Source organism: Carassius auratus, chromosome 31, assembly GCF_003368295.1.
Source record: "Carassius auratus strain Wakin chromosome 31, ASM336829v1, whole genome shotgun sequence".
NCBI classification, from domain to species: domain Eukaryota; kingdom Metazoa; phylum Chordata; class Actinopteri; order Cypriniformes; family Cyprinidae; genus Carassius; species Carassius auratus.
In genome coordinates, this window is record NC_039273.1 from 767,726 (window position 1) to 786,925 (window position 19,200).

The 19,200-nt window shown below is 34.5% G+C and overlaps 2 protein-coding genes across 2 annotated transcripts; both read right to left on the reverse strand.

The window, feature by feature from the left end:
- Positions 1 to 4,097: 4,097 nt before the first annotated feature.
- On the reverse strand, positions 4,098 to 7,595 carry LOC113050131 (PAK4-inhibitor inka2-like). The gene is made up of 3 exons (XM_026212830.1): positions 7,507 to 7,595; positions 7,365 to 7,411; positions 4,098 to 5,057 (listed from the first exon to the last, which is right to left on the reverse strand). The coding sequence occupies exons 2-3, from the start codon at positions 7,365 to 7,367 to the stop codon at positions 4,185 to 4,187; spliced, it is 876 nt and encodes a 291-aa protein (XP_026068615.1). The 5' UTR covers positions 7,368 to 7,411; positions 7,507 to 7,595; the 3' UTR covers positions 4,098 to 4,184.
- Positions 7,596 to 8,266: 671 nt separating this feature from the next.
- Positions 8,267 to 18,487, reverse strand: LOC113050132 (guanine nucleotide-binding protein G(i) subunit alpha-2-like). The gene is made up of 8 exons (XM_026212831.1): positions 18,468 to 18,487; positions 15,886 to 16,027; positions 15,327 to 15,487; positions 11,641 to 11,769; positions 11,376 to 11,504; positions 10,137 to 10,291; positions 9,721 to 9,936; positions 8,267 to 9,082 (listed from the first exon to the last, which is right to left on the reverse strand). The coding sequence occupies exons 1-7, from the start codon at positions 18,470 to 18,472 to the stop codon at positions 9,746 to 9,748; spliced, it is 912 nt and encodes a 303-aa protein (XP_026068616.1). The 5' UTR covers positions 18,473 to 18,487; the 3' UTR covers positions 8,267 to 9,082; positions 9,721 to 9,745.
- Between the last annotated feature and the right edge of the window lie 713 nt (positions 18,488 to 19,200).

Genomic DNA, 19,200 nt, shown 5'->3' on the forward strand with positions numbered 1-19,200 from the left:
ATTACATGAAAGCAGTGTATTTTTAGGTGAAGGTTTATACATACTTTGACATGCAGTATGTTTGAAATTTTGTCAGCAAGATCAAGTCAAGACATGGATCGGTTTTATTCAGCAAGAATGAACTGAATATATATATATATATATATATATATATATATATATATATATATATATATATATATATATATATATATATTACCAATTTTGAAATTAAATTTTTCTACACCAGTTTTGTGGTACTCAGAATAATTCAAACTTGTGCAAATGGACATAAAATGTACTGTAATGTATGAACTCTGCCTCAGGATTTAGTATTTAGTATTTTTAAGCAAGTCTGTTCATGTGAGATGCAGCAATTTTTTTATCAAGCTTCAGTGAGGAAAGAACAAAACTGCTTGCAAACCTTACATTTTAATGTCACATTTACAAGGAAATCTGAAAAAAATATTATAATAAATGTGTTTCTTTCCCATTTGTTGTTCTCTGTTTATCTTGTCTCGGCACATGTCCTACAAAACGTGTGACATGGACTGTGTTTGAGGTCTAAGACAAGATCTGTGTCAGCTGTTAATGCCACATCCATGTAATTCATGCAGACTTAAACTTAGTGAACTGGAGGTTCATGCACAGGATAACTAGTATACCCTCAAATGAAAGTGTTAATGTGTGTTAAGCATGTGTTTTAGATCCAGTGTGTCGTGTCTGGCGGTGTACTCTCTCTGGGACGACTTCCTGGAGCAGGGCCGGCGTGAGGATCGAAGGAAATGACCTTGGAGGAACTGCCGAAACACCTTCAGGTTAAGCACACACGCTGTCAACATCAGACACTTAAAAGTCATCAGATAGCATTCACACTCAGTCACACACCAGTTTTTTCTACATCTCTCTGTCCTGACTTTGGATCCAAAACTGATTTTTGATTTTACAGTGCCATATAAATCAAAAGTTTGGGGTCAATAACATTTTAAAAAGTTGCTGAAAGAAGCGTGCTCAATAAGGCTGCAATAATTTGATTAAAAATGCAGTAATATTGTGAAACATTATTACAGTTTAAAATTGCTTTTTTTCTATTCCAATATATATTAAAATGTAATTTATTCATGTGATGCAAAGCTGAAATTTCTGCATCATTTCTCCGGTCTTTAGTGTCACATGCTCCTTCAGAAATCAGCCTAATATGCTGTGAAACATTTATTCATTTAACATTTTTAGTACTTTTGTGGAAACAATGATACATTCTTTTTAAGATTATTTTCTTGATAATTTTAATGCATCCTTGCTGAATAAAAGTATTAAGTTCTTAGAAAAAAAAAAATCGCTGATAACGAACAGTAGTGCATGTAACTAGTAACTATTCATGCACTCTAGATGAAAACACACACTGATGTTTGCGGGCACAACATATGTTGAATTAATTAATCAAATTCATACTTATACATATGAGTTTTTAATGTGTTTTTTTTGTGTGCATTTTAATGTGTTTGAAAGACAAAAGCCTTATAAAAGACAAAAATAACCCACTGAGCGATAATTCAAATAAAAATGAGTTTGTTAATCAGTTGAGGCAATGTTGAACTGCTGAGAAAACACTTCTTAAAACTGAATCGATTTTTGTAAATCCAGTGGTCAAATTCTGTGTAGTCTCTGAATTTACTGTGTAATTATCACCACCTGACCAGACAAAACTGGAACTCTCTGAATGTATAAATAAGGCTATTTTAGAAAGGAAAATGTAAAATATTTAAAAAAAATTGGATAATTAGGGAACTGATAATATTCTGTAATATAATATGAATTAATATGTGAATAAAATGTAACAAATAAACATGTAACTGTAGTCAGAATATTTTAAAATGTAATTTAATCTAATTACAAGAACTTAATTTTTGGTAACACTTTATTTTAAGGTGTCCTTGTTGCATGTTACATGTACTTAATATTATAATAACAATTAATCATGCATTATTACATGCAAGTAACCCTAAACCAAACCCTAATCATATAGTAAGTACATGTAGTTCATTAATATTACTCCGTACTTAAATGTATAATTACACTGTAACAAGGACATCTTAAAATAAAGTGTAACCAATTTTTTTTAATCTGATTACATAATCCAGATTATATGTAATCAGATACTACCCAGCTCTGCGAATGGAGCAGAATATAATCTAATATTTAACACCTCCTTTTTTATCTCATTATTTGAATAGACTGCAGAAAGACATTTTCACACACAAAATGAAATAAAATGCAGAATAACTAACTTATTCCCTCAAAAATTGCACATAACTGTCTAAATTAAACATTTTAGGTAAAGGTGCATTTGTATTTCAAAAGCATTTTTTTTTTACGTTTTATATAGTTTTTTTGTATTCTACATTGTTCTTCAACTATAGTTACTGTACAGTAAACTAGCACTTCATTCTCAACATAGCTGATGTTACTTGGGCATAACCTTCCTGTCCCTCTATAATTATGAGCGAGTACATACCACACCCTTACGTAAATAAACTCTCTCTTCATTAGTTCACAGCAAGTCTTCTTATCGTATCTTATATAAAGATGTGCAAACTAAAGATAATGCTGGTTATGATTTAGTCTAAAAAGAGAAGAGGTATTTTTATTCGTTGCTAAAATTATTGTGTGTGCAGCATAACTGATTTGGAGATTCCAGATCAGCCGCAGATGTTGGAGATCATTCCCTCATTTGAAGAGGATGATGTCCCGGCCATCAGAGACCTGCTCAGGTGATGCTGGAAACCAGGGGCCTCATTTAGAAAATGTTCTGTGTAAACCATCCCAAATTTGTTCTAAGATCTTTTCTCAAAAGTGCGATTCAGAGAAAACGCACGTGAGCACAAAAACACGTGCTTAAAATTACTACAACTGAAATAATAATAATAGTAATACAATTAATTGATAAAAAATTAAGTTTCCAAAAGTAAGAATAAACGATGAATTCAAGTAAAATTTTCAGTCATCTTAAAGTTTAGTATCACGAAATTCTTGCAAAACTTGAAAAACAAAATTGGAAATTTTATATATCACAATAAAACAAATTTTTACATGATTATGGTCTGCGGTCTGAAAAAAACCTGCATGAGACTTGGCATTTTTTTATATTTACCTAGTTTACCAATGCTGCTCAAATGTGCTATTAATGTACTGACATCATATATAGTGTATTTTATACAAATATAACTGATGTAAAGGACAAAAACAAAGTTTAAGGCTGATGTCTCTATAAGCAGATATTATAAACAGTTAACAATGTTATTGAATAGAATATATTAAAAACCTTTATTGTACGACATAGGCAAAGTTCTGTTGTTTCTTTTAAACGTGTTTCCTGTATCAATATGACCCCCGTGGTCTGTTATTCCCACCCCCCTCCCTTTGTTATGCAGCCCTGCCCACCCAGCCCTCGCTTCACTGTTAGCATGAATGAGAAGTGCCAGAGACACAAATGAGCTGCGTCTGCTTCAGTTAATTAATTCAATCACCTATAGATGCATCTGTGTGCATTCAGTCCTAATCACATTACAGCAGTGGATCTCATACTTTTACTTGCGATTGCATTCTGGTTATAAGCCTTAAATTCTGCATATATATATATATATATATATATATATATGTAATACTGTTTATGTCTACATATCATATCATTATTAAAGACATGTTTTAGTCTGCTTAGAAATGAAGCATAATATTTGCACTGTAAATTAGCAATTCAGTGTGGTTCAAGTCATTTGATTTTAATTGAATGTAGGAGAACATCAAACTTATGAGAGCTAAACAAATTCAATGTTGGTAGGCGCTGAAAATAATTGGGGGATTATGAACTGGAAGACTTATTCTGATTCTTTAATAAATGTGTTGAAAATTGATTTCTTGTATTTCAAGTTGCACTTGCAACCGATTTATAAAAGCAGATTTTGAGACTTGCTTTAAACTAGATTTTTTTTTTTTTTTTTTTACTATATGGTATATAACTTTTAAAAAATGCTTTAATGGCACTTTCATATTGTTAAATCCTCACTGTCATCAATTGATTTATAACATGACACTTTGGCTTTTAGAAATACGCAGAAGAGTTTATTTTATATAAAAACATTTATTAATTATGTAGAACAATATTAGATTTTTTCAGAAATAGAGTCCAGTCCATTTAAATAAACACATCAGATGTATCCAATGATGTCATTGCATATGATAGGCTGTCGACTCCCAGTCTTCATGACAGTGCTGAACTGGTAAAAGTCTGGTTCCAAATGGTGCAAACTTGTGTGGGACTGGTGAAAGAACGGTTTGGGGGCTTGAAATCCCACCGGACAAGACATGCGTTTAGTGCAAGCCTTTCTCTCCTCGACTCCCTTTGACATGCCCGCTAATTTCCGCCGCATGTTGACCAGAAAGTCCTTTGCTATTTTGCGGCTAGCGTTCGGCTTGAGTTCTGCAGAATCTGGGCATTCTGGAAGATCCATCCAGTTCTTAATAAGATCTGCAAAGCTGTTGTCCCCAAGAACCAATGGTTGCCTGTTACGCCCTCGGGTTAACAAAGACGTGGTCCAGTCCGTTGGGTCGCTGGCCTCAAACGGCATCCAGCGCTCCAGGCATGCATCTGATGTGGATTTAGGTCGAATTTGGTTCGTGCGGATGCACGCGGACGATGAAACGCGTACATTCCTCGCACGTCTCAACACCACACCTTCGTCCTGCCACGATGCTTCAGAGTATCCTGAATCAAAGTCTAGACTTTTCATGCTGCTCGGGGAGCCTCGAGGTAGACGGCCAGCACTGGCCTCCTCATCCTCCTCTTCCTCCAGCGGACTGTCCAAGCAGCAGGCCGAATCGTAGGTGCTGGCGTCACTGATGTCAGAACTCCGCAGGCGGCTGAGCTGCTCCCGCTGTTGTGCCCTTTTTTGACAGGCTCGAGTCACGTATGAGCAATTCGTTTGATCGTCGGGTTCTCTTATCTGCTTCAGATCCTGCAGAGACCTCATCATGCAGCGCATCTGGTCCCGGAAACATTCACCTGAACTGCGAACGCACAGCTGGAGAGAGAAAAAATAAATAAAAAGGTTAGTACCTTGACTACACAAACTGCAGTCTTCAGTCTATAAGTGCAGTAGATGTAGACCCATTCTTCATCACTGTCCCATTTGTTTTTTTGTTTTTTTATATATATATATTTTTTTGAATCACTTTTTTTGTTGAAAATATTTTTGGAATTTATTTTATTTTGTTTTCATTTTAAAGTTTATAAAAAAAAATTATATATATATATATATATATATACAAAATTGAAGTTTTAATTTTAGTTAAAGTTTTAGTAAATTTGTCATTTTCTTTTTTTATTTCACAATGTTTATGGTTTTATTTATCAATAAAAACCCAGCACTGTTGCATTGTACAATCGCAGTACTTTTTCTTAAGGACAAGATGAGCTTGTTCCTCAAAAATGTTCGAAATAAAACTGTAAATCCATTGTGAGACCGTGTCCAGAAACTATAATCACCTTTGAAAACAATCCATGGACCAGGCCAATCAAACAAGCCATAAAGTTGACTGGTTTTCCCCTCAGATGAAAGCATTCCGGAGTTTTCCACAGTTTAAACCCGCAGCACTAATCAACAACATGATGAGAGTGAGAGAAACTAACACGCAATCCATTTGGCTGAGTCTCGGGGGAGAAGAGTCAGAGCATGAAGCATGCAGATACATCCGCACTGATTGTGGGAACCGGAAACAAGAGGAGTCCCTTCCTGCACTGCTTGTGGAAGAAAGAGTCCACACTTCTCCCACCTCAAGTTCATGATTAGTGCACGGATTGTCGTGGTCCAAAAGGAAATTATGTCATTTTTTGGAACAATGCTCCACTGTGTTGGCTGTAGTTTACAGCAAATGAACTGGGATCAGACTAATTATGTACATCAGTCTATTTAGGAGGGTTCGATACAACCAAAACTTATATTCACAGAAATGCACTTATAATTGGGAAATGTGTCCGCAATGCATTAATATAAATATATTGATCAGAACAGTAGACTAATGCCATTGCTTTGATTAAAAAAAAAAATTATAAATAAAATATTAAATCACAAAAAACTAATATATTAAAATGATGCAGAAATTATAATTACTTAAATATAAAATAAAAACAATAATAATAATAAAATAAAAAAACAGATGTACATTTCTGCTTTAAACCAGTGTTATTTTCGTGTAATGCAGATACTATTAGTTTTAATTGGTCTATATTTTTTTTATTTTCTGTTTTAATTTTTACATTTAAAGTTTTAATATGAAAAAAAATATTTGATTGTCTATAAATGTTGTCAATAAATTTTGTATTATTTTAGTAAATCATGTTAAACTAACTGAAGATGAGAACTGAAATAAGTTATTTTAATTTTATTTTAGTTAACATTTATTTTAAAATGTAAGAATTTAGCAGATGCTTTTATCCAAAGTGACTTAACAGTGCATTCAGGCTAACAATTTTATACCCATCACGTGTTCCTGGGGAATCGAACCCCCAACCTTACCCCCAACATTGCTTGACAACATTTACTTTCACTTCCAGCTCTGTAGTAGCCATAAAGCATTTGGAATTTTTTGGGAATGCTTGCGGAAAAAACACCCACGTATGTGTACAGACGGGTTGAAGCAGGGCTATAGGACCAGTGACCATTCCATGATGTTATCACAGCTGTGAGAATTTAGCCATTTGGCTTTAAGCTGCAAATATGTGTGTGTTTGAAAAGCCAGTGGTTGCCAGAGGCCATGGCAAATGCAGAGTTGGGTGGTGGTTAACCTCCATCACAGCTGAAAAATATGATTTCATTTCAAAAACCATATTACAGTTCAAGATTGGTTATAATCCCAGAGGAAGGCACATAATGTGCCAGTGCGGGTGTCGCATTAATATTTTGAGTTAAAATTATAAGAATATTAATTGAAAAAATGAAATTAAGATGCCAGATATAGCTTTTAAGACTCTAAACTGACATTTTGTGGAAGTGCACAAAACACACAGACACTACAGTACCACTGGCCATTTAAATTATTACTGTAAAATCATTTACCAGGGTAAAATTTTTTGCAAGAGTTGCTGCAAAACGTCCTCTCAGAGACAGAAGTGAATTGACCATTTGGTTACTAGTCCATTAACTAAATAAAAAAAACATGCTGGTGACATTTTGTCAAGTTACTGTTAATAAAATATAAAAATCTCGACTAACCAGTATATCTAATTTTATATTCCGTATATACTTCAGTTTCAGCTTTTCAGACAACAAAACCATCTCTAAATGAACAAGAACAAAACAAGCAAAGTAAAACATCTAACGTTAACTTACCATGTTTATTTTTCGTTTGCTGAGTTAGTCCACCTTGTATTGTTTCCCTTGAGAGAGAAAAAAAATGATGTGGCATAAATATATTATTTAAATAATGCAGAGCTGTGTGTATATGCAACCTTAGGGCGTTTGAGAGACTAACCAACTGTTCACAAAAAATATCCAAGAGTTATAAAGCAGTCCAGAGGAACACATCGACTCCTGCTCGTGCTGTCAGTCGGTGCGCGTGTGGACTGAGCGCTGAGCGCTTTTAATCGTGCTGTCAGTTTCCTGTCAGGATAATCTCAACCAATCAGCGACATCCGTCCGTCTGCCAGCCAATCATAGAGCGAGAAGTGAAACATGAGCGAAGAACGAGCGCTTCGCAATCGCAACTGAGACTAGATGATGAACTTTATAAACAGATATAAATTAACAACATCATTATCAAATAAAATGAAATAGAACTTAAATTATAAATATAAAAAGTGTCCTAATATGTTATTTTATATAACACAAAAAAGGATGGTATCCGAATCAAATGAAATCATGGGATGTACTTTAGGGTACTCAGAAACATGATAATACCATCACTGTATAATTTGTAATATTATCTAGGCTAATATTTGCCCGAGTGTAGTTTAAGGTGTTTTTTATGTAACTAATAAGACTCTTATCAGCTAGTTTACACAGCAAGGATTGCCAGTCATTTAGGAGTCAATTTTTTTTACACAAATGTTCCTCTAGCGCCATCATGTGGTAAAGACATAACAGTGCAGAAGTATGATGAATATGAACTACAGTAGCATGAACAAAAAAAAAAAAAAAAGGAAATCCCTTACCTGGCAGTAGGATAATCAAGTTCAGCAAAAACACATTTGCTGCATCAAGACTCAAAATAAATAAGACACAAGGTGCACAGGTCTGTCTTACATAACTTTTATTTCCAATGAAATCTTTCATGGTATTAAGATATTTAGACTGTGGTCTAAGTTTTATTTAGCTCTTAAAATGTGCTCAACACTTTTACACTTTTCCCTATGATCTACAGACAGTGAAAACAAGGCACAGACATCGCGCAAAAGAAGGGATGGTACAGCAACAGGAAGAAGAAACGTGAGGGCAGATATAAATGTGTTACACGCTAGTCAATTCTGGACGCTGTCAAAGACAAGCTAGAAGAGAGAGTGAAGACATGTGAGGGAATGTCACGAGCCGTGGTCTGAAATGAGCGAGCAATTTCATATGATCCGTCATGCAACAACACACAGCTCGAGTCTGGGATGAAGAGTCGCCGTTACAAAAGGGATGTCTCGTTTTCTTTCTGTGCTCACATTAACTTTACAAAAGAAGCATTTTGCCACTGAGTTTAATAAAATTAGCACATCCATAAAAGAAGTCCTCACCCACCTCATTGGAAAACTGTGGAAAACAAAACCGAACGCTCAATAGAAACAATATTTCAGAATATAATCCTGACTCTCCACATGTTTTCTGGCAGAAAAGAACCGCAAAATTAAATATTTACACATTGAGAACCAAACTAAAATCAGGTTCAGGAAAGAAGGGTGGTGTGCTGGAATTCACTGAAGTTTCTTCTCTCTTCCTTGTTCACAAGTCTTTTTCAGGTCGTCAAATAAAAAACAAAACAAAACAAAAAACATTATGATTCTTAAAGGTAGTTGAAGGCAGTCTAGCATGTCGTGTAGAACCAGGTCCGTCAAACAGTTTACACCTTCCTGAGGAATAATCACAACAAATGAAGAAGTATGAATTATACACTCACAAACTAACTATATGTTAAATCATTTGTTTGTGAAGTGTGACTGTGCTAGCTTTAAATTAAATAGGGTTTGGCAATTATCCATTTGAAAATCAAAAGGTCATCAAGTTTTAATATTTTTATTAAACACGGATGCATTAAATTAAAAGTGTTTTTGAGATTATATAACAAATGTTTCTGAATCCTGAAATCCACAAAAATATGAAGCAGCATTTCAATCCTGATAAAAAGAGCACAAAATCAGCATGTTAAAATGATTTCTGAAGAATCAAGTGACACGGAAGACTGGAGGAATGATGCTGAAATACAGCTTTGATCACAGGAATACATTTAATTTTACAATATATTAAAACAGAAAACGGTTATTTTAAATTGAAATAATATTTGACAATATTACGGTTTTCCCTGTACTTTTGACCAAATAAATGCAGCCTTGTTGAAAAGATATTTCTCTCAAAAGCATTAAACTATTACCAAACGGTAGTGTAAGTGTTCCTCAAATGTTTGAAAAAGCCTTTATTTGATGCTGTTTCTGAGCAGCTCTGCTCATGCATATGAAAGTGTTTCGTGTATGAATGGTCTGTGTGTACTGACCTGGTCATTCTCTTGGGCTCCTTCATTAAAAGAGGCCGCAGTCCTTCAGGTTGTTTTTGATGATGACGTCAGTGACGGCGTCGAACACAAACTGCACGTTCTTAGTGTCAGTCGCACAGGTAAAGTGGGTGTAGATTTCCTTTGTGTCTTTTTTCTTGTTGAGGTCCTCAAACTTGGTCTGGATGTAACTGGCAGCCTCATCGTATTTATTAGCTCCTGTATAAAAACCACCCAAAAAATCTCGTCATGCACTTAAACCTTTTTTTTCTTTTTCTTTTCAGCATTATCATAATATTTCAGTCTTATTACACATGCCAAAACTAAATCAAATGAATGTTCTGTGTTTTATTAAAGCATCATTTTTGATGATAGTGATCATCACAGAAAATCATTTGCACAGTGGTGAAGTCAAAGACCTGAGTACTCCGGGTAGCAGATGGTGAGAGGGCTGCGCGTGATCTTCTCCTCAAACAGATCCTTCTTGTTGAGGAAAAGGATGATGGAGGTCTCGGTGAACCACTTGTTGTTACAGATGGAGTCGAACAGTTTCATGCTTTCATGCATGCGGTTTCTGAAAAAGAGGAGAGTGACTTATTGAAAGATGAAGATTGCACAGTAACTCAACACCAGAGGACGCTGTCAGCTCGCGTTTGCGCTGCGGAGAGCATGCATTCTAGTGTACACCAGTATTAGATATGCATTAATCAGAGTTGACAACACAAAAGATACCATCCTAAATCAAAATGGGGGCATTTCTTTCAGAAAATAACATGGTGTTTGATTATTTTTTTATATCCAACGTGATTTAACCACTTACGTAAAAGAGCCTTTTACTCTTTGTACACTGAAATTATTACTAATACTATCAGTATATCGCTGCCAATATTAATTGCATAAAATGCAACATGAATGATGAAGAGGATTTTTTTAAACAATACTTTGTTTTTTCTGTGATTTTGTCCGAAAGCCCTAAAAAAAAACATTAAAAAAATAATAAAAGAAATTGACATTTTAAATTGTTTTAATTAAAATAATGAATTACTTCCCCAATCTTCAGATAATTTAATATCATTTAAATTTAAGTGTATTGCTCAACCTCAAAATAAAGAAATACTTCCACAAACATATGATGTTATATCATTTTAATTTGTTTAAATGTATTGCATGACCTTAAAATAATGAAATATTTCCTCAATCTTATGTTACATCATTTTAATTTGTTTAAATGTATTGCACAACATTAAAATATTGAATTTCTTTCCCAATCTTATCATTTTATAATACAATCTTAATATAATTTTCTGTGTCATCATTTTATGTTTTTATTTTTTATGTATTGCTCATCTTTAAAATAATGAAATAGTTCAACCATCTTATGATAATTTTGTTTCACTTTAATATATTTAAATACATTGCTCAATCTAGTAAAAATTACATATCGCATATCAGAAAATAAAAACAGGTTGGAATTGAAATGTACGATTCTTGTGCAAGGTTCATAATTCAGGTTTCAGTTTGGATAACCCACAGTGTTCCCATGATTACTCCTGTGGCTCTGATTACAGGATAAGGATTTATTATTTTTTTTTTAAAGATCAGACCTAAAACTAAACCTTTCCAAGCCTACTCTTCTCCAGCTGTATCTGAAACTCACCATCTCCTCGTCTTCTGCCAGCACCAGGTCATAAGCGCTAAGAGCCACACAGAAGATGATGGCTGTTACTCCCTCAAAGCAATGGATCCATTTCTTCCTCTCTGACCTCTGACCTCCCACATCAAACATCCTGAAGAGAGGAGGGAATAAGGAGGCCATAAAACGGGAGAATATTTGATGTTGGCGGTACTGAAATGCAGCAGCAGCAGATGAAAGTGTCACTTTTTACATGACCATTAACATTTCATGAGCCAAATCTTTCTCACTTGAAGTGCAGATCTTTAAAAGTGAAATGTGTCTCCACGATCCCAGTGGTCTTCACTCGGGTCCTCAAGACGTCCTGCTGGGTGGGGATGTAGTCTGCCCGTGCTATCCTCTCCAGATCATTCAGATAACTACACACACACACACACACACACACACAATTAGGTCACAATTCACAGCTCAGATGAAGAACTGTCATGAAATTAATCATTAATACATGCAGTCCATTTCAAAAAGCTTCATTCTCAGTGACCCGCTGAGTGCAGCATTAAATCAGCCTTCATGTACAGTATGTCTCACAGTCACACAGTATGTGGGCAAATGCATTCACCGCATCCGTGCTCACTTTTGAGGTCCCACACCTGCTCTTAACGCCTGATAAGCTGTGTTTACAATCATCTGCTTGCAACAGAATACTACAGTATTGCTTACTACAGGAGTTCACAACATTTTAGTCAGCAAACCTCTCTAGATTCAAGATTATTTACTTGACAGACCATTAGAGACTTACTTACTAACCAATGCCATTACATTTCAATTATATATACACTGTAACACACAATATATATATATATATATATATATAAAATATGCATTGTGTGTTACAGTGTATATATAATTGAAATGTAATGGCATTGGTTAGTAAATAAGTCTCTAATGGTCTATATATATATATATATATATATATATATATATATATATATATATATTAGGGGTGTAACGGTACGCAAAAATCACGGTTCAGTACGTACCTCGGTTTTAAAGTCACGATTCGGTTCATTCGCCACTTACAATATGTTAGTTGGAAACACAAAAATGTGTATGTTCCGCACACAAAATATTGCATTTGGTCATTCAGTACACACGTGCACCGTATCGAAACGGTCCGGTACGAATACACATACAGTTATATTTATATACATACACATATTTATATATATATCCCCGGGAACACACGATAGGTAAAAATTGATTGCACTGTAAGTCGCTTTGGATAAAAGCGTCTGCTAAATGCATAAATTTTAATTTACATTATTAATTTACATTTTATTATATATATATATATGCACGCTTTTGAATACACTGTACTCTGGTTGCATACTGCACACCGTGGCTACTGTAGCTGTTCATTTGCATGTTCATGCTTACAGTAAATCTGCCTGCTGTATACAGGACAGTGATCAGAGTGAAGTTTGATTCGAGTCCAATCTTCAGCGCTTTCAGCAACACAACAGCTGCTCAAGTGTGAATTAGACTTTGCCTGGAAGCCATAAACATGGTCATATTAGCTCAGAGGACCGTCGCTGTATGACAGGATACAGGCCCGAGCGCTGAGAGCATTACTATGGCAACCCCGACGGACACTGACCTTTCATACATCATGATTCAGGCTGAAAAATTAGCTCATACTTGTGATCAACTGAAGATACAATTTCAGTTTCATAATAACAGTCCTAATAAGTTCACCAGTGTTTTCTGACTATTTAAACAGAGTTAAAGGCAACCCTTTTCTACTTTATTGGATGAATATAATAAAGCCTGTCAAGAACATTATTAGGCTGTACTTCACACACACACAGAATATTTTATATATGTTATACATCTAGAAAATATGTTAAATTAATCGGATTTACACTTCTATTACAGGATGAAATAATTGTCTACAAAATTCTAAAAAAAAAAAAAAGAAAAAAAGATCTTCAAATTGGTTATAACTTAATATTACAATAATTTCAATATTTTGGAGTGAAATATGACACACATGTGTTTTTATTAAATTCAATATATTCACATAAGCATATGGTGATAGAGAAAGAGAGAACGAGGGAAAGGATTCATAGCCGATCATATGTAAATATATATAAATCTTAATGTAACTGCATGCCATTTTTTAATTCCACTGCAAGCTCTTCAGTTCAAACTGATTTACAACAAACAGTGACAACATATACAAGAACAATAATTCTATTAAATTAAACAAATAAAATGATTATTTTGCATCCACCATTAACTTCTTATTAAAACCACGCTTTTCTGATCACACAATGAGGAAATACTCAAGACTCACATTATTCAGAAGAAAATTATAATTACAATCATAATTGAAAAACATCTAATTGCGAGATGAACTGAAATGACCCACTATCTTCCTTCAAGCGTTGGAGTTTATTTCCCGCCAGCGCTGGTTTTAATGGGCTTCAGGACAGAGAGAAGGCCTGAGGATGGTGACACACTCCATCTGCTTTAACTACTGAGACGGTCTCTTTCAACAAACATACGCAGCTGAACGCAAGTCTTAATGCTACTTCTGATCTTGGTTAAGGACTAACTTAAGTATGAAGTAGTTATTACTCTTAACTATCTCTGACTATAGCAGTTTTGAGCCCAAGAACTTAAATATGAGATCTGAACTACTAACCACAATTAAAACCTCAAATATATGTTTTATCATCATAAATAAAACAGATAGTGCTGTCAAAATTAGTGTGGTAATTCATGCGTTTATTTTTTCAGTTTAATGTATTAAAAATATTTAACTCAATTATCGCAGGGGGCAGAGTTTTTGAGAGGGTTGAATTCTGGCTGGACTGAAGTTTGCTTGCATTCTGTGCAATGAAAATGTTATAATTAGTTAATTACAATGTTTTATTAAATCCATGTTAAATACATGTTTAAAAATATTTTATGACGTGATACTCAAATCTGACACTTGAGTGAAAAGTTGTTCCTCGGTTTTAATGATTTAATAACTAATAATGTTATTATTTAATATCATAAGAAGTTAAATTAGTTAATTTTTATATTGATTGACAGCACTAAAAAAAAAAAAAAATCACATGAAACAGAAAAATTATATACATATAAAAGATTTCATTTATATACTTTATAATAAAATAAATGCTTAATTAAATTCCCTTATATATATATATATATATATATATCTCAGTTAGTATTTTTTCAGGTAGAACTTTACATTTATCTTTATAAATACATTTATATTTGAGCACAATTTCTACTTGTCTACAAAGCTACATGCATCTAAGCAATAACCCTCTGAGCAAAAGGTTATGAATCAAATGAACCAAAGGCAGGAGACATTTCTGCCAACAACAATAGATGGACTTGGCATTGAGTTCCCTGCTTGAACCTGCCTCCCATCATGCATCAGTGTTTATGTGCGCCTTTAAAGTCACTTTTTGTCTAGAGAGAGATTTGTAATTTAGTTTTCTGTTGCCACTCCTCGCACAATTCTGTTCCTCAAGTGCTTGTGTTGTTCTGAAGTACATCTAATTAATGAAACCTAATTAAACAGCAGGCCGTGTGAGGCGTGAGCTGCAGTGATCTGACAGAGGTCATGAGACAAGTGAGAGGATTTAACTGAAGGAAAATGAGTAACGCACCCCCGAGTGGATTACTGCGTTCATAAACCAACAACCCACGCATTTAAAGTTTAAGCCAACAATTTTACACTAATGTGCAAAAGTATGGGCTAAGATTTTTTTTTTTTTTTAAATAAATGTATACTTTCATTCAACAAGTGTGCATTAAATAAAAAAATGAATTGTTACAACAAAAAAAGAACATTTACAAAAAATGGAGAACATTTTATATTTTATTCTGTTCTAGTGTGTGTGTGTGTGTGTGTGTGTGTGTGTGTGTGTGTGTGTGTGTGTTTGTAGACACTCACTAGGCAGCAGAGTCGTTGAGCTGATACTCTCTGGACCTGGTGAAACATCCCTGGACCCCGCTGTCGGCCCACAGTCTGCGGATCACATTGGCCAGATCTTCAGTCAAGATCCCCTGCTCCTCCGCTGCTGCAGACAGAGCAAACAGCTGCCGCGCATCGTCCTGCACACACACACACACACACACACACACAGTGTTGAGCGAGGGACAAAACATGCTGAAAGAACTTGGCTGTAACTGGATGGAAACTTTGCTTTAGAGCAATTACAGAATACCTTGAACAAGGATTTACTGTAAAATTACTGTGGCTCCAAACATATTAACCTGGTGTATTTGTAATGGCAATACTTCAAGTTAAAATAACCAAGAAACTGCTCATTGTGAATAATTCAATGCACACAATAACCCAATCTGCCTCTAAAGGATCTGAGATTTTATGCCAAACATTAAACCTGAAGATCAGAAAGGTGAAGTTGCCACAGTGTGCGGGACTCTCTGAATTATTTACAGAATCTCAGCATGACCTACATACTCATCCCAGACATTACAGGAGGTCTTACCACTCGGGCGGTCTCTCCGTAGTCGATCTTGAGGTTGCTCATGGCTTTAATGATGGCCATTATGGACTGGATGGTGTTGCTGTAGACCACCGCTCTGTACTGCTTACACTCGTCTTCTGAGTAGCCGTCTTCATGGATGATTCTGAACAGAGGGGAAAATGGCATAATTAAACAACTAAAATACTGACCTAAAAGAACTGTAGAGAATGGTATAATGCCATCTGGGAATGTTATGTAACTAAAGTCAACTAAACTACATTAAACTTTAAACTATTAAACTAGAGAAGCTTATAATGATATCTGGAGATGAAAAATGTAATAACTTTAAAAAAAAAAAAATAATAATAAAAAAAAAAATACAGAAAATTATATGTTGTAAAGGAATGCAAAGTAATAATAATAATAAGAAGAAGAAGAAGAAGAAAAAGAAGAAGGAAGAAGAAGAAGAAGAAGAAGGAAGAAGGAAGAAGAATAAAATAAGAGCTGAGATGGGAAAATAAAATAAAATAAACAATATAATAAAATAGCAATATTTGATCATTTCAAACTGAAACAAGCCTTTTTTTATCTCAATTAAAATTACAAAACTCTCTGAAATTATTTATTTTAATTGGTCTGATTGGTAAATGTGTCTAATGAGTCTAATAAGGCCTTTATTTGCCAATTAAAACCTATTATGTAGCCTTTATTTATTTTGAAAACTGATATTGGCCATCATATAAACTATATCAGCCATAAAACTGAAAAGTGTTTCCGTGCCTGGTTCAAAACCTCTGTTGGTGTCTGTAATGTGCATTATTTAACACATCCCATGTTCACTAACGTCAGCAGATATTGTCATCTTCTCTTAGTATGAGCGAGTCAGCAAATATAAAATAGGCCAGTAAGGCCTTATTGAAATGATATTTTACATGGGATCTTTATCAAAATCATTTAAATGCACATGACTTAAAAGAAACAACTGAAAATGTCAGGAAGAAAAAAAGTTTTCAGCAGCTCAGAGAAGAGGAAGCTCAAGATAATGGATCTTAAAAGGCTTGATCAAATGAAGCTGAATCTTCATGTAGTTGGTAAATGGTGCATAGAAGAAAAGTGTGATTCACGACACCTTCAGGACTGTTACTCTGGGTTATAAAGCGTTGGAAACTCCTGTCTTCTGCTGGTAACACTAACACTTAGATATACATAGTACAATAAAAAGACTAACAATAAATGCACACACCTTTCATCCAATACATTTAAAGCTTGCAAAAGATGTACAATGATGCTTCAACCCAAACAACTTTTATTTATCCTCACAAAACAATGCCAAATTTGTTATATTGAAAATACACTATTTGGCATGCTATTTCAGTATGTTTATGAAGTCTGCATCCACACATGCTTAATCTTACGAGATGTTCTGCAGAATAAGGGTTACCATCGAGACAAGAGTGAGCAGAACAGAGCTGCACGAAGAGAGAAGTGCAACATTTTGGTATCATGAGGAGATGGATGGTGTCTATTAATCATGAACAGGATGAGGGCGTCTGAAGTAACGAAGCAGCGCTGCATCACAGGGTCTGTAAGGAGGTGCACTCAAGCGGAAATGTGACTCCATCACGGAAATGAAACTCATAACAGCAGCTAGTGTCGCTTTCTGTTAACTCCTGTCTCAGCGCTGCGTCTCACACACATGATGTCATTTGTTCAAAGAGCTGTGTATGTGTGACAGATGAAGCCTAGATTTATTACTGAATATAAATAATGTGCGCACACTTTTATCTCAGCAGCTGCAATGAGCTAATTTACTGTCAATGTGTGATTTATCAGAGTTTAAGCAGCAGTTTCAGAGGAAGAGTACAGAGTCTGCATGGGTCTTTCTGAAATCACAGGCTTGTTTGCATGTTAAATTGAAAGGAAGCTTAAATATGATGCTTAAAAATGATGTGGTGACTGCTTGTGATGTTTTCAGTGTCTCTTATCTCACTATATGTGGACTGGACCACATCTCCATGAGACACACACAAACTCAACCCGGCAAAATAGAGGTTTGGTTTGACTTTGTGACAGCAATATACTGTACATTAGAAAGTACTTGTCAAAGTAATAATAAAAGAATAATAATAATAAAAAAAGAAAAACACTTGTGCAGCACTTTGGGAAAAAGAATAAAAAGGAATTTTTACATTATCATTTGATTACATTTAAAAATAAATTATATATATATATATATATTTATTTATTTATTTATTAATGACTGATTACCACTATTTTTGATAATGAATTTGTATCAAATAATAATAAAACAAAATTTGAACAGCAAATTTCTTGTACCAAACTAATTTGATAACATTAAAACATTTTTTTTAATTCATAAGACCCTATTGTTAAAAAACAAAAATATAGCAATACATTTTTAAACTGTAATAGTTTAATGAATTCAATTGATTGGAAATGCTTTTTTATTTTATAAAATATAATTAAATCCTCCAAAATCTAAACTAGAAAATTTAAACAGAATTATGGAAAAATAAGACAGAATATTTTACAGGGCCCTAACATGTAATTTTCTGAAACTTTTCTTAAAAGTTTCTACTTACTTCATTTGTTTCACAATGGTGCTCTTCCCTGATTCACCCGCACCTGAAGAGAGAAGAAAAGAGTCAATGAAAATGCAGAGCAAGCAGTCAAATATAACAAACTAATGGGTTTACCTTTAAAAATAAAACAATTTATTAAAAAAGGTCAAACCAACAACAGTCAACTAAACATAGTCATATCACTGTGCAGCTCCTATAGTGCATTGCCAGTTTTACTGCATATCAACACTCACACAGATGGGCGTTCTCAAATACTCTGTGCATGAAATATTATATCTGAAGTGTGCTTCTACTGAAAGACTCTGCACTTCTTCCGCTCCTGAAGATGATTTCAGTCTAATATTGCTCACTGAAGCTGTGCCAAAATATCTGCTCAGCTTCTTGTTGATGTAGCCCGGCCACGGCTCTCCACTTGATGTTATTTCCTGATGTTCTGAGAGGAGGATCACAAGTTCACACATGTATATGGAAAAGGTCTGGGAACGGTTTGGATTATTCCTGCATAAAGTAATGAGCTCTGTTTGTCAATGTGGTAAAAGCACAGCTCTGAGCCGTTCTGCATCTGAAAGTGCTGAGAGAACAAAAACCTCTTCCGGTCAAACTCTGAGTGGAAGATGTGGAGAGCTCATTCAATTACAAACAACTATATCAAAAGGCTTTCAGCTAAGTGTACAAGGAGATCGGGATCAAGATTTAATCAGATCATATTAGTTATAATTCGATCTCAAAAAAC